The 16,713-nt window shown below is 38.6% G+C and overlaps 1 protein-coding gene across 1 annotated transcript in view; it reads right to left on the reverse strand.

Moving 5' to 3' along the window:
• Nucleotides 1-16,713, reverse strand: part of pggt1b (protein geranylgeranyltransferase type I, beta subunit) — a 55,641-nt gene that overhangs the window by 18,607 nt on the left and 20,321 nt on the right. The window contains exons 3-5 of the mRNA XM_073068724.1: nt 12,713-12,780; nt 11,747-11,898; nt 8,768-8,900 (exon numbers count right to left, since the gene is read on the reverse strand). Of these exons, the coding sequence (XP_072924825.1) occupies nt 8,768-8,900; nt 11,747-11,898; nt 12,713-12,780 (353 nt within the window). The remainder of the gene's footprint in view (nt 1-8,767; nt 8,901-11,746; nt 11,899-12,712; nt 12,781-16,713) is intronic.

Raw genomic sequence — 16,713 nt, forward strand, 5'->3', positions numbered from 1 at the left:
CAAAGGAAAAATAAATTAGGTATTTTATAAGATCTAAAAAAATGTTAAAACAAACCATGTCACTGAAATAATTAAAGTTTGGTTAATTTTTTTGCAAATTCCAGCATGTCGGGATATCTTGCTGCAAACAAACTATTAGATATTCCCTCCAATGACCATTTCTGCCAATTTCCTGCTGTTTTTAATCTCATTATTTGCTAATATACTCACAGTTGCTGGCCTACTCCTTTCAGTGCAGATGCTTAGTTTAAAGTCAGCTGGCACACACACTGATGAAAGCAGAAGGATAACAACAAGGAAATGTCCAAGTGCCAATCAAGGTGAACATATACATAGTTCAAATGCAGATACCTCTGTGCCTGTCCTACATGAATATATGGATCTTGCACTAAACAGCAAACACAGAAGTAATGTAGTACTGAGCCATGGAAGACTGCCACATCTTAGAAACTGTGTCTTACCTCTGTTGAGACATGCTTAAATATCCCAATATTAATGTGTCATTGCCCTCTTCTACATAAGATTTTAGAACAAGATATATTCCACTTCAGAGATACAGATATATGAAGGGCACCCTCATCTGTTTCCTTATTGATACCATGTAGTCCATGCCAATTGTAAGTTAGTTCTTATCACAAACTAGAGTATACACATTCCACATCAACTTGAACATCAGGACTTGAGTTGGCTTATATTCAACACCATCATTGACCCAAGGAATCCACTTTAAAGATTATGGATTCAGCATTATTATTATTATTCAGTCAGCCAAGGGAAAAGTTACAGAACAACAGGAGAAAAAGAAGAGACATAATCACAAGGTTCAAATTTGAATCACAATTCAAATGGTAAATCATTTTCAAAGAATAGATAAATTTCTGGAGCTTTGACTGATAAACCCTATTATTTAGAGACAATCTCAAGACTACATTAGCATATGTTGTCATAGGTCCAAACACCAAGGTTTTGTTTAACGCAAACATGAGAAAATCTGCAGATGCTGGAAATTCAAGCAACACACACAAAATGCTGGTGGAACGCAGCAAGCCAGGCAGCATCTATAGGAAGAAGTACAATCCACATTTCGGGCCGAGACTGTTCATCAGGTTATATGTTAAAAACAAACAGGTAGCAAATGCAACATGAGCAAATGGTCTTTTAGACAAGTTAGATTTCAGTAATATCGCTCTCGAATATACATCACAACAATAGCAACATTACCAAGGGTAATAGGGTTTCAAAAATCAGCACAAATATGACAGGTCTCTGAAATAATTTTTTTAAACAAGGATTACTGCAACAAATCAAATGTTAAAGTGCACACCTTTCAAAAAAATCTGTGGATAGTGCCTCAAAGAATGATTTCCCCACCCCACCTCTAATAAGGTAAATGGGGCTTAAGTAGCAACCATTAAAATTCCAAGGGAATGCCATGCCCTGGTTACCAATACTAAAGCAAGATACTATCTACAAATGTTGCATCCAGAAAGCTGCTTAAGCCTGACCAGATGGAGCCAAAAGATTACCAAGGTAGCTAGACATGATCTATATATAGAATGCCAATCATGAGCTGCTGCTTTTTATTATTTAGAAATAAATTATTAAGGATAACAATGTTACAATGAATGAACCAGTTTGCAAATATTACAGCAGGTCATCAGGTGAGAATAGAAATTGCATTAAATACACAGCAGAGTTCCACTATCTATTTTAGGATTAATTTTTACTATTTTGATATACAATACTTCAAAAGCATGAGAGATTTTGTAATCACTAATCTAATTACCAAGTACATTTCAGAATTAAAAATACTAAACCTTGTTTAACAGAAAATGTGCATTGGGCATTTTTAATAAAATGATCACATGAGATTTCAGGGGCCGGTGGAGAGTTGGGTGGACAGCGGAAAAGGAAGACGGGGAGGGGAGTTATTAAGTGTGTGTTGAGAAAATAGAGGAAATAGGAAACTAAAGGTAGTTATTATTAATGAATTATAGTTGCAGGCAAGCAGAATTTATTAATTGTAATACTGACATGCACCAGTTTTTCTCAAACCATCAAAAGGCACAATTTCTCAGACAGTAATGCAATCTGCATCCAATCAATACACACAACACATCTAAGAAGTTCTACAACAAAGTAAAAAGTTAAAAAAAGGGTAGCTATAGATAAAATTTATATTTGCAATATCTAAATTCACTGAATTGGGTGTTTCAAGTGGTAAACACATACTGTAAACAATACTGGTTAATATAAGCTATTTATTAAAATAGAAATGTGACTTACAGTACTTTATATGAAGTAATTTTAATCATAGAATTCAAAAGCAAAATATGTGGGCACTCAGCCAAGTCAATTCTAACTCTCCACATGGAACACATTTAAAAGGATTCCCCAAGTTTCTTCAACATTGCAAAATAATTTTTCTTTCAGGTTGTGATCAAATTCAGTTTTGGAAAGAATTAAATTTATTATCACTGTTTTATAAGACATGAAGTTTGTTGTTTTTGTGGCAAAGGTATGGTGCACAAACAAAATTACTCCAAACTATGAAATAAATAAAAAGTGCAAAAGGAATAATGAAATAATGTTCATTGGCCGCTCAAAAATCTGTTGGTGGAGGAGTAAAAAAGGTAAGACTGGGCAGATTTGAATGAGGTATATTTAATTACAATGGGTCCAGATAGAGTAAATTGGGAGGAACCATCTCCTTTGGCAATGGGGTCAAAAGCCAGGAAACAGTTAATGCAATTGGTGGAGAAAAGAGGAAATATTCTATTCTCTACTTGGAAACTGATAGTGATATGCGCTTACTGCATTAATGGGTAGCAGAAACCCTCATCACGTTTACTTGAAATGCCAAGTACCTCGTACTGGAAGTGGGATTAGGTAGAAAGGCTAATGCTCAGCTGACACAAACATGATGTGTTGAATCGCTTATTTCTGAGTTGTGAATTTTTATGATAAACTGCAGTAACTAGAACTGAATGGAAAGTACTTTCATTATAGCCTTAGTACATTTTAACAGTATATTATTACATACTCACTTACATTCAATGCCTCTATTATTTGATTCAATTTTCTTCACCTGCCTAAAAGCTTCAAAGATTTATTCAAATGTGCATTCAAGTCCCTGTTTCCAGTCACTTTACACTTATACCCTGTAAATACATCTCTTCTATTGAGTTCCCAATTTAACTTCAAATATCACTATGGGTAATATATTTGGAAAGGATCAATTTGTTTTTATCCCAAGAGTTCAGTTAAAATTTATCGAGTATAATCAGCACCCATTTAATTAGGCAGGCAGGGGATGGAACAGTACATTGCTCCACAGCTAAACGATCCCCTTAACCCTTCAACCATCAGGTCCCTGAGCTAGAGTGGACAGCTTCACTCATGCCAACCAATACTGAACTGATTCCACAACCTATGGACTAATTTTCAAGGACTCTACAAGTCATGTTCTCAATATTATTTATTATTACTTTTGGTTTTTTTTCTTTTTGTATTTGCACAATCTGTTGTCTTTGGCACATTGGTTGTTTTTCTGATTTTGTTTGTGTGTGATTTTTCAATGATTCTACTGTTCCTTTTTATTTACTGTGAATGCATACAAGAAAATGAATCTCAGGGTAGTATTTAGTGACATATATGTACTTTGATAACATATTTACTTTTAACTTTGAATTCACGCATGTTTTTTGTGGAGTCTACATGTTCTCTCACTGGTCACATGAATTTTTGCCATGTGCTTTAATGTCTTCCCACATTCCAAATGTGACTAATAGGATAATTGATGATTTAAGTTATTCCTTAGTGTGGATGAATGGTAAGAGAATCAAAGGGTGTCGAAGAGCGCAGAATAAGTTACAAATCTATGGGACATAGAGCAGCCCTCGAGTTGCTCTGCCATTTCACCATGGCTGATCCCAGATCCCATTCAACCCAATACACCCTGTCTTCTCACTAATATCCCTTGATGCCCCAACCAATCAGGCATCAACCTCCACTTTAAAAATACCCACTGACTTGAGCTCCACCAGTCTGTGCCAGAGCATTCCACAGATTCACCACTCTTTGGTTAAAAAAAATTTCTCCTTACTTCTGTTCTAAAAAGTCACCCCTCAATTTTGAGGCTATGCCCTCTAGGTCTGGATACCCCCACCACAGGAAACACCCTCTCCACATCTACATTATCTAGTCTTTTCAACATTCGGCAGGTTTCAATGAGGTCCCCATGCATTCTTCTGAATTCCAGTGAGTACAGGTCCAAAGCTGCCAAACGTTCCTCATATGTTAACCCCTTCATTCCTGAAATCATCCTTGTGAACCTCCTCTGCATTTTCTCCAATGACAATAGATCTTTTCTGAGATAAAGGGCCCCAAACTATTGACAATACTCCAAGTGCGGCCTCACTGGTGAGCATTATCTCATTGTTTTTATTTTCTATTCCCCTTGAAATGAATGCCAACATTACATTTGCCTTCTTTACCACAGACTCAACCTGTGAATTAACTTTCTGGGAGTCTTGCATGAGGACTCTCAAGTCCTTTTGCACCTCTGATGTTTGAAGTTTCTCCCATTTAGATAATAGTCCGCACTATTGTTCCTTTTACCAAAATTCATCATCATACGTTTCTCAACACTGAATTCCATCTGCCATTTTTTTGCCCATTCTTTCAATCTAAGTCCTACTGCAATTGCATTGCTTCCTCAGCACTACCTACCCCTTCACCTATCTTCATATCATCTGCAAAACTTTACCACAAAGCCATGAATTTTACGAACTAAATCACTGACAAACAATGTGAAAATTAGCAGTCCCAATACTGACCCCTTCGGAACACAACAAATCACTGGTAGCCAACTAGTAAATGTCCCCTTTATTCCCACTTGCTGCCTCCTGCCTGTCAGCCAGTCCTCTATCCATATCGGTATATTTCCTGTAACACCACAGGATTTTATCTTGTTAAGCAGCCTTATCTGAGGCACCTTTTCAAATGCTTTCTGAAAATCTAAGTAAATGACATCCATGGCCTCTCCTTTGTCCACCCTGCTTGTTACTTTCTTGAAGAATTCTAACAGATTTGTCTGGCAGGATTTCCCTTCAAAGATACCATGCTGAATTTCACTTATTTTATCATTAGTCTCCAAGTACTCCGACCTCATCCTTAATAATGGACTCCAGCACTTTTCCAACCACTGAGGTTAGGCTAACTGGGCTATAATTTCCTCTCTTTAGTCTTCCTCCCTTCTTAAAGAGTGGAGTGACATCTCCAATTTTCCAGTCCTCTGGGACCATGCCAGAATCAAGTGATTCTTGAAAGATCATGACTAATGCATCCGTTATCTCTTCAGCAACCTCTTTCAGAACTCTGGGATGGAGACCATCTGGTCCAGATGACTTAGCCATCTTAAGACCTTTCAGTTTGCACTTTTTCCTTTGTAATAGCAATGGCACTCACTCCTGCTCCCTGACACTCCATGGACCTCTGGCATACAGCTAGTGCCTTCCACAGCAAAGACTGAAGCAAAGTACCTATTAAGTTCATCTGCCATTTCTTTGTCCCCCCCATTACTGCCCCACCAGCATCATTTTCCAGTGGTCCAGTATCAACTCTCACCTCCCTTTCACTCTTTATATGACTGAAAAAACTTTTAGTACCCTGCTTTATATTATCAGCGAGTTTGCCCTCATATTTAAACTTTACCCTTCTTATAGCTTTTTTTTGGACTTTCCAATCATCCAATTTGACAGTCACTTTTGCTAACATATGCCCTTTCCTTGGCTTTTATGCAGTCCTAACTTCCCTTGTCAGCCACGGTTCCCTACCCTTGCTATCTAAGAACTACTTCTTCCGTGGGATTCAATCATAATATGATCAGTGCCTCCTAAGGGTTCCTTTACATTAAGCTAATAAAAAAAAATACATGGAAAGGAAGGAGAAGAGAAAGAAAAGGACAGATGGGATTGCCCTGCTGGGAGCCAGCACAGACCCAGTGGCCTCCTCCTGTGTCATAAATAATTATTTTGACTGAAGAACAATTAAGGCTCTATATTAACTACCTACTGTTTAACTGCTGGTGATTAATTTATGTCAACAATTTTAAACAGGAATTTTTAACATTTACTTACTTCAATGAGTGCAGCTCCAACAAACCTCAAAGTAGACTCCCTTAAATGAAACACTAATTCCCTGTCACCAGCATACACAGTGGCTGCTGTGTATATCATCAATAAAAGTATCTGCAGTGGCTGCAGTTCCTCACCTTGGTTATGCAACTTCCCAAACTCTTGACTTCTACTATCACTAGGATCATCTTGGGGACACTACCAACTGCCTGAATGACTATCGACCTGTGGCTCTGACATCAATTGCTATGTAGTGCTTTGAGCGATTGGTTATGGCACATATCAACCATAGCCTACCGGTCAACCTCGATGATTTACAATTTGCCTATCGGAGCAACAGGTCAACAGCAGATGCCATCTCTCTGGCACTACATTCTTCCTTGGAACACCTGGAGAATAAAGACGCATATGTAAGTCTCCTTTTCATTGACTACAGCTCTGCTTTTAATACCATCATTCCAAATAAACTGATTCCTAAGCTCTGGAACCTGGGTCTTAGCACTCAGATCTGCAGCTAGATCTTCAACTTCCTCAGACAGGACCCAGGCTGTAAAAATAGGGGACAAGCTCTCCTCTACAATCACTCTGAGCATCGGTGCCCCACAAGGCTGTGTACTCAGCCCCCTGCTGTACTCACTGTACACCCATGATTGTGTAGCCAAGTTTCCATCGAACTCAATATATAAGTTTGCTGATGACATCACAATTGTAGGGAGTATCTTGGGTAATGATGAGTTTGAGTACAGAGAGGAAATTAAGAACCTGGTGGAATGGTGCGAAGACAATAACCTATCCCTCAACGTCAGCAAGACGAAGGAATTGGTTGTTGACTTCAGAAGGAATAGCGGACGGCATGACCCCATCTATATCGGTGGCGTGCAGGTGGAACAGGTCAAAAGCTTTAAGTTCCTCGGGGTCAATATCACAAATGATCTGATTTGGTCGAACCAAGCAGAGTCCACTGCCAAGAAGGCCCACCAGTGCCTTTACTTCCTGAGAAAGCTGAAGAAATTTGGCCTGTCTTCTAAAACCCTCACTAAGTTTTATAAATGCATTGTAGAAAACATTTTTCTAGGGTGCATCACAACCTGGTATGGAAGTTGTCTTGTCCAAGACTGGAAGGAGCTGCAGAAGATCGTGAACACAGCCCAGCACATCACACATACCAATCTTCCGTCCTTGGACTCACTTTACACCACACGCTGTCGGAGCAGTGCTGCCAGGATAATCAAGGACACGGCCCACCCAGCCAACACACTTTTTGTCCCTCTTCCCTCCGGGAGAAGGTTCAGGAGCTTGAAGACTCGTACGGCCAGATTTGGGAACAGCTTCTTTCCAACTGTGATAAGACTGCTGAACGGATCCTGACCTGGATCTGGGCCATACCTTCCAAATATCCGGAGCTGTCTCTCGGTTTTATTTTTGCACTACCTTACTTTCCCTTTTCTTTTTTTTTTATTTATGATTTATAATTTAAATGTTTATTATATTTACTATTGATTTGTATACTAGGGAGCGCGAAGCGCAGAATCAAATATTACTGTGAAGATTGTACGCTCTAGTATCAATTGTTTGGCGACAATAAAGTAGCAATAATAATACTGTTATTCTTTCTCGATTACTGGATCTAAATGTAGAATTTCCTACTCAACACCAGAGGAATGCAAGGGTTCATAGCAGCAGCCACCTTCAACTGGACAATTAGGGATGGACAAAATATGCTAGCCAATATATCCCAAAAAGTGAATAAATAATTAAGAAAAACACACACATGCATCTTGGAGGTGGCAAAGAGAAGCCTGACTAGTTCTGTTACTATAATGAAGGGGCAAGGTTAAAATGAAAAATTGAACCTCCACACAAATCTAGAAAACAATCAACAAATTATTTTATTAAATACAAGACTGTGAGGGGGACATGACAGGGTAGCTGCTATAATGATACTTTCCTGGATGGGTGAATCTAGAACCAAGAGGCACAGCATCAGCATAAGAGATTGCTCATTTATGATTGAAGTGAAGAGTAATTTCTCTCAGAAGATGTGATTTGGAATTTTTCTACCAGAGACTTAAATGCTGACTCATCAGGGAATCAATTATGCTTCACATAAATTTCTGGAATTCAAAAATCACAAAATCTCACGCAGAAAAGTGGAACCAATTTGTCGAATGGAGAACTAAGCTTGAAGTCTATGTATCCAAATCCTGTCCCTTCTACTTATGTAACAGAACTGTTTTATATTATTTACTTTTGTCTTCATTTTACAGCAAAATGCTTTCTTAGAAATAAATGGCTTCCCACCGAAATACAGGTCTACATGAAAGTAAGCTGCTTGAGTTAACCAAAAATATGAAACATGCCAGTGCAAAACAAACTTGATTAATTAAGTGCTAAAATATTCATACCAGTATTCATCTGTGGAGATAAATGTTACTATTTAATTAACAAATTTTCCTTACAAATGAGCAACATCAACACATCCTATTTAATTTTAATAGGAATGAACGTGCTGATTATTCTCAGTATTTGATTCCGGATTTTCATCAGTTGCAGTTATCCTGCAACCAAAATCTGAAATTCAACTACTTCAATGTCTAATCACAATACAAATCTAAATTTACTTTACTCACCATGCTCTTCCTGATGTATTCTATGGCTTTCTGTGTGTTCATTCCTGACCAATCATTAAGCATGTAGCAGATACAAGAGGCACAGTAGACAAACCTCATGTCATTTTCACTTCCTTCTGGCACGGCATAAAAGCTGCAGAACAGACAGAGGGAAAAGATGCAATTGTAACTATTTGGAAGTGACTAATACATCTGGAAGTGACCAAAACGTTCTTTTGAATTTAGCATGAAATATATCATAAAGTTTGAAAGTCTGAAAATAGAGTTTGTCCATTTTTCAAATGTATCTGATGAAAGATCTTAAATTCAATGTGATCAGAACAAGTTTCCATTTACAATACAAATATTTTGTCCAATCTGGTTAAATAGCAAAATATAATTTACATCAAAAAATGAAGATTTCAAGCCAATCCATTTTAACATGAATTGTGTATTTGTAAATATATTAAAATTTTAAGAGGCAAAATGAATGTCATGATAGCTGGATTGCAAGGCGCTAATCAAACTGATGTTGCAGATTCTACAAATTTAGGTCTGCACCACTATTTTTTTTTGGCCCAGCCGTCAGTGTCAGCTGCCTCTCCACTTGTTAATAGCCAACTGACTGTGCTCCCAGCTCCACTCTGGCAATGAGACAACATAGAAACAGCAGAGGCATGCAGGGAATGTGGCAAGAAAAAAAACGGCATGAGAATCAGGAACCATCAAGCAAAGGAGAAAAGTAATCGACTTGGTCCACTGAAGCTGTTACAGATTATTTTAGAGTTATGAAATCATGTGAGTATAGCAAATATTAATTCAAGTGAGAATCAGTCTTCAATTCTCAACGTAAATTGTAAACTGCAAGCAGTAATCAATCTGAAATTAAAAGCATAGTTATGCAAACATATTGCTTCTGCTGGCCCACAGCAGGGAACTGACTGCTAGAGACTGGGTTTGCCAAGAGAAATGATCATGAGATGTTCTTGCCTGCATTAGCCAAATATGTAAGACAATTGGGTTATGCATCAAACCAAATGCCAGAGGAACTCAGAGGTCAAGCAGCATCTATGAAGAGGAATAAAGAGTCAATGTTTAAGGCTGAAACCATTTATCAGGCTAAGTTATTTGCACCATTACGACTGAGTTCAAGGAAGCTTGCAGACCAAAATGATTTAGCACACCAAACATGATCAGAGGTATACTGATCAATGAGTAGTTGGGATAGTTTATCTGCTACTTTGACATTACTTTATAACATCAGAATAATCCTAAACAGAAGTTTTGTGGAGTCAGGTCATCTTACCATTGAGGGCGAGTCAGCAGGCTGGTGCTCTGCTCCCAGGGGGTGACTGAGCAAAATTATCAAGCTCACATTTGAAAGAAAGTGACACAATCCTTTCTCCATACCAGTGCTAATTCCTTCAAAGTAAATTTATTATCAAAGTACATATATGTCACCATATACAACCTTGAGATTCATTTTCTTGCGAGCATATTCAATAAATCCAATAACCATAATAGAATTAATGAAAGACCACACCAGTACAACCAGTGTGCAAAAAATAACAAAGTGTGCAAATACAAAACGAAATAAGAAATAATAACAAATAAACAAACAATAAATATCGAGAAAATGAGATGAAGAGTCCCCGAAAGTAAGTCCATAAGTTGTTGGAACATTTCAATGATAGGGCAAGTGAAAATGAGGGAAATAAGTGAAGGCTCTTTGGTTCAAGAGCCTGATGGTTGAGGGTAAAAACTGCTCCTGAACCTGGTGATACAAGTCCTGAGGCTCCTGTACCTTCTTCCTGATGGCAGCAGTGAAAACAGAGCATGAGCTGGGTAGCGGGGGTTCCTGGTGATGGATGCGGCTTTCCTACAAAAACGATCTGTGATGTGCTCAATGATGGGGAAGGCTTCCTATCCTCCATATCAGTACTAATTCATTAATCCTATCTCAACAAAAATAGCTGATGACTGAAGCAAAAAACAACTAATTCTATTTAGGTACACCTATTTGCTTCCATGCAAGAAGGTTTTCTTTTGTAGGGTCTTGTGTGGTGAAGAAAAATACCAAAACTATTTCCTCCAATTAGCATTCAATAATCACTACTTGTATGGAAAGCCATGAAGTCTAGTTAATGATAATGGGTACGAGTATGGTTATAACTATGCAGGCTTACAGAAAGTCATATTTTTGAAAGACTGCTCCACAGGTCTAAGGCAAAATTTAAGAGGAAAGCCTGGAACTTCTGATGTTTAGGTATTGAAGGAAAATGACATGCTGAAGTCTTAGGCACATATATATAGCTAGGGTGCCTACTTGTACATAATCCTGTATTTGTCAATGTGGAGCAGAGAGCGAGTTTGTAAATCTGGCAGGAGCAAAGGATGTTGGGAATGGCAAGGGTGGAGCACCACAAAAGAGGTGTGGGACAGGTGGCAAAGGAGTGACAGGAGCAGGGTTGGCAGGGGTACAGACACACACAACCCTGAGAAACCAGGCAAGGCCATTTGATTCCAAACAATTGAATTATTGATCATTACAGAATGGTCCTCTGGTGCTTCCCGCTCCCTCCTCTCTCTTCACTCTCAGCCCACAATAGAGACCTATATAAGAATCAGTTTTATCATCACTCACATATATCACAAAATTTGTTCTTTTATTGCAGTAGCAATGCAGTGCAATATATGAAATTACTATGGTACAGTGCAAAATTCTTCAGCACCCTAGCTATGTATATGTGCCTCCGAGTTTTGCACAGTGCTGTAACTAAACAAAATCCCAAATGCTAATTAGAACATTAGCACTTCATTGTTATAAAAAGAGATGAATTTTTTTCCACAGGAATCAAGACAGCAAAACTCAGGCTCTTTTGATCAAGTCAAAAATATACCAGATTATAGCGATCCAATTTAATATATCACTACTATGTAAATGTAGTGCTGTGAGGTATTAACATAATTTATTCTAGGGTAGTAATGATTTTACCATACCTGCCATCTTCAAGTTGTAGCGCTCCAAGTCCTGCTAAACATGCTTCCTTATTTACCCGTTTCAGATCATCTCCAAGAATCACCAGGCTAGCTAGGCCAGTGTATGTCATTGCTATGTGACCACTGTCATACAAATGGTGCGTACCATGACTCTAAAATATGTCAATAATCACGCATTAGGAAAAATAATGTAAATATAAACATTTCACTCAGATTAAGAATAGATTAAATAAATCAATGAGCAACACACACAAAATGCTGGAGGAACTCAGCAGGGCAAGCAATATCTATGGAGAGGAATAAATAGACAATGCTTTGGGCTGAGACCCTTCATCAGAACACACATATCAATGATTTTATTTTGTCTGTGATGTGGGGATCAGGAAGTAATCAGATTGGAAGAATAACAGAATCCTGCACATTAAAAATCAATGTTTGAAATTAATTTCTGCATGCCCAAAATCATTGCTCTTTAAAATAAAAATTATAGAAGAATTACTGAAGATGTTTCACGCTGATTTATCCAGCTTCAGTTGAGATACAGGAAATTCAATGGTCATTTTGGTTAGAAGTCTCTACATTAATCTCTTTTCATAAACAGTCTACGATAATATGAACATTTTAAGTCTTAAACAAAAAGGATCTAGTGCTTTATCTTAATTTTAACGTTCTCAAGATATGAAAAGTGGCATTAAATTCTTCCAGCCACCCAGTGATATCTAAGAAAATATTTCATAATTTCACAAATATTAAATGGTTTACTAAGAAGTATAGCTGTGTATATGGTTAAGACTATAAACACATCAAAAAATGAGAACCACGTCCGAAGGTACAGTGATGTAACTCAAAATTGGTAATAGTTCCAATAAAGGAAGATAACCCGAGGCTTCAATTTCGACCTTCAGTTTTGTCACAATTGAATAAAGCACTGGATTCTATTTCAGATGCTCTCTAGTTTCCACTAACCTTTGATTGATTATATGGGATTCCCAGATGTGATGAACCCCTGAAACCACAGCGGCGCAAATTAGATTCTGAAAAAAATCAAAATAATGTCAAATTAACGGAGTCTGAACATGTTAAATAATACTTTTTCAGAACTTACTAATAAAGAACAGTAGTTAAACTTCAATGAAATATAGACACTTTTAACAAAAAGAAGTTTCTATTGTGCATATAGCTGAACTCATGATATATAGTCTGCATGCAACCTGTAACAAACCTACCTGGCCCCTTACTGAGTTAATACATTTCCTATGAGAATACAGGAAGTTTTAATGGACAAAATACAAGAGCTTCAAATTCCTGCTAATTTCAATTTCTGGATCAGTGACCATCTTTGCTTAACATTGATGAAATATAAACTATGATTATCCAGAGCCATCAGAGCAATGATGGAATGGCAATTTGTGAATTTAACTGGATTGTCAAAAGTCTGTTTAATCCTGGAAAAGAGCTAGATTTTACAGCTTGTGGTAGGGACTGAACACAATGGTTTTGGCCTTCCCATCTAGTTGACAGGCATTTCTTGTCCATAAGACCATTAGAAGCAAAATTAGGCCATTCGGCACATTGAGTTTGCTCTGCCATTCAATCATGGCAAATTTATTATCCCCCTCAACCCCATTCTCCTGCCTTCTCCCCCTTACTTTTAATATCATGATTAATCAAAAACCTATCAACCTCCGCTTTAAATATATCCAATGACTTGGCCTCCAGAGACATCTGTGGCAATGAATTCCAGATTCAACACCCTCAGGCTAAAGAAATTCCTCCTCATCTCTGTTCTAAATAAACATTTCTCTATTCTAAGGCTGTGCCCTCTAGTCCTAAACTCTCCCATTATGGGGAAGCATTCCCTCTTTCTAGACTTTTCAATATTCCATAGGTTTCAATGAGACTCCCCACCCCCCTCATTCTTCTAAACTTTATCAAGTACAGGCCAAGAGCCAACAAATGCTCCTCATACGTTAACCCTTTCATTCCTGGAATCATTCTTGCAAACCTCCTCTATGCTCCTTCCAACGACAGCACTTATTTTCTTAGTTAAGGGGTCCAAAGCTCCCAACTGCAGTCTGACAAATGACTTATAAAACCTCAGCATTACACCTTTGCTTTTATATATTCTCATCTGCTCAAAAGGAATATCAATATTGCATTTGCGTTTCTATCATCAACTCAATCTGCAAGTTAACTTTTAGGGAATTCTGCACAACGTCTCCCAAGTACCTCTGCATCTCCAATTTGCACCTAACCCTTTGATTTTTGAATTTTCTCTGCAACACGCACTGGACAAAACAAACACAAACATCCAACAAATATTGGACAAAAAAATCTAGCAATTTGGAGACTTGAAGTATTGAGAATAATGGTTGTGAGATAGACATTCAATAAACATTGAAAGAGGTGCAAGTGTTATAATCAGACATAGAAGGCAGACATAGGTAGACTCTTGCAGGGCTTGTGCCATAACTTGCAAAAACAGGAAAGCTACCACTAAAGTGATCCTTTAGATCAGGGTTTCTCAACTGGGGTTGCTAGGTGTTCTGTTATTTTTTAAAAATAAACATCATTTTTGAACTTTGCACAACGCCTGATGCTAGTGCTTGCAGAGGTGGGCAGTGACCAAGCAGCCCTGCTGGCAAGCTCGTTAGAGGTCTCTCAGCCCAGTATGGCAGTGCACAGTAGCACTGTGTTTATTTGCTTGAGTCTATTCTTAATTTTTGACACGAGATAGGGGAGGCCATTGATAATTGGTGGGTGCTGTATTGTACAGAGAGGAGGACGGCAGGCTGATAATAGGTGAGTGCTGCTGTATTGCACAAAGGAGAGGACCTTAAGCTGATAATTGGTGAGTGCTGTATTGTACAGAGGGGAGGACGGTAGGCTGATAATAGGTGAGTGCTGTATTAGATAGATAGATAGATAGATAGATAGATACTTTATTCATCCCCATGGGGAAATTCAACTTTTTTCCAATGTCCCATACACTTGTTGTAGCAAAACTAATTTACTTAACTCAGTAAAAAATATGATATGCATCTAAATCACTATCTCAAAAAGCATTAATAATAGCTTTTAAAAAGTTCTTAAGTCCTGGCGGTAGAATTGTAAAGCCTAATGGCATTGGGGAGTATTGACCTCTTCATCCTGTCTGAGGAGCATTGCATCGATAGTAACCTGTCGCTGAAACTGCTTCTCTGTCTCTGGATGGTGCTATGTAGAGGATGTTCAGAGTTATCCATAATTGACCGTAGCCTACTCATCACCCTTCGCTCAGCTACCGATGTTAAACTCTCCAGTACTTTGCCCACGACAGAGCCCGCCTTCCTTACCAGCTTATTAAGACGTGAGGCGTCCCTCTTCTTAATGCTTCCTCCCCAACACGCCACCACAAAGAAGAGGGCGCTCTCCACAACTGACCTATAGAACATCTTCAGCATCTCACTACAGACATTGAATGACGCCAACCTTCTTAGGAAGTACAGTCGACTCTGTGCCTTCCTGCACAAGGCATCTGTGTTGGCAGTCCAGTCTAGCTTCTCGTCTAACTGTACTCCCAGATATTTGTAGGTCTTAACCTGCTCCACACATTCTCCATTAATGATCACTGGCTCCATATGAGGCCTAGATCTCCTAAAGTCCACCACCATCTCCTTGGTCTTGGTGATATTGAGACGCAGGTAGTTTGAGTTGCACCATATCACAAAGTCCTGTATCAGTTTCCTATACTCCTCCTCCTGTCCATTCCTGACACACCCCACTATGGCCGTGTCATCAGCGAACTTCTGCACATGGCAGGACTCCGAGTTATATTGGAAGTCTGATGTGTACAGGGTGAACAGGACCGGAGAGAGTACGGTTCCCTGCGGCGCCCCTGTATTGCACAGAGGGGAGAACAGTAGGCTGATGAGGAGTGTGAAGTGTGTTTTCTAAGCATTGAATGGACTGTGACGTCAGCTTCTCCCTCCCAAATTATCTCCAACTTGCCCTTACGTGCTGCCGACTGACTTATTGGAGCGAACAAACTACCAGTGTAGTAGAAAATTGGTGGGAAATTTTCATTCTAAAGGTGGTATTTTTATGCGCTGTGATTCAGCTGCTGGCCTGCCACTTTGCTATTGTTGCAACATTGCAAAAGGTGGATTGCATAGGTCTGAAGTGAATTTTATTGTGAAGTGTTCATATTTCTTGCAGTTGTAGGGTTCTCAGTACCAGTAACCGTGGTGTTAACTGTTCAGGCTAATAAAATAGCTTCTCTGTATTGTTATAATGAAATGACTTCTCTGATATGCTATAATGGGATTCTGTGTCTGGTATGTTTGGGTTATGGCTATTGATAAGGGGAAAAATAACCAATGGAGAATGGAGCTATCTTGTCTGTGTAAGCTGAGCGGGAGTTTGCGGTCATTTTTAGGAGGGGAGCAAGGAGGAGGACGTGTGTGGAGCAGGTAGCGGTTCCAGAGGAATGGATGCTGGACGTCGGCGGTTCGGACGGTGGCCGAAGGCCGTTGTGAAAGGAACTGGAGGCGTGAGCTCCAACGTATTAAAATATGTGCACAAACTGATTATTACTTTGGCACCTTTAGGTTATCTGCTTCTACTAACCCATCACTAAGAAATCACTATAAAGTTGCAATTATTTACTCTTTTGGGTATTGCCTGGTATTTGTATTGTGAGCTTGTACTGGGAAGGGGCATTACACCGTATTTACACCAAAGTATTGCACTACTGGCGGGGCGACGGCGGTTTATCCTAGGTGAATGTGGGTCAACTGGGGGCACGGAGGCTACACAGTTTTCTCATTTAGTTATTTACTATGCTGTTCTTTTTTATATTTCATAAAATTGTGTCTTTACCACTTTACCAATCAGCATTGTCAATAAATTTTCATCTTGTAAATAGCATTAATTAAAATCAATTTACAACCTTTATTTAAATTAAATCTACTGAGTCTGCCTTTAGA

Source organism: Hemitrygon akajei, chromosome 2 (genome assembly GCF_048418815.1).
Source record: "Hemitrygon akajei chromosome 2, sHemAka1.3, whole genome shotgun sequence".
Lineage (NCBI taxonomy): Eukaryota > Metazoa > Chordata > Chondrichthyes > Myliobatiformes > Dasyatidae > Hemitrygon > Hemitrygon akajei.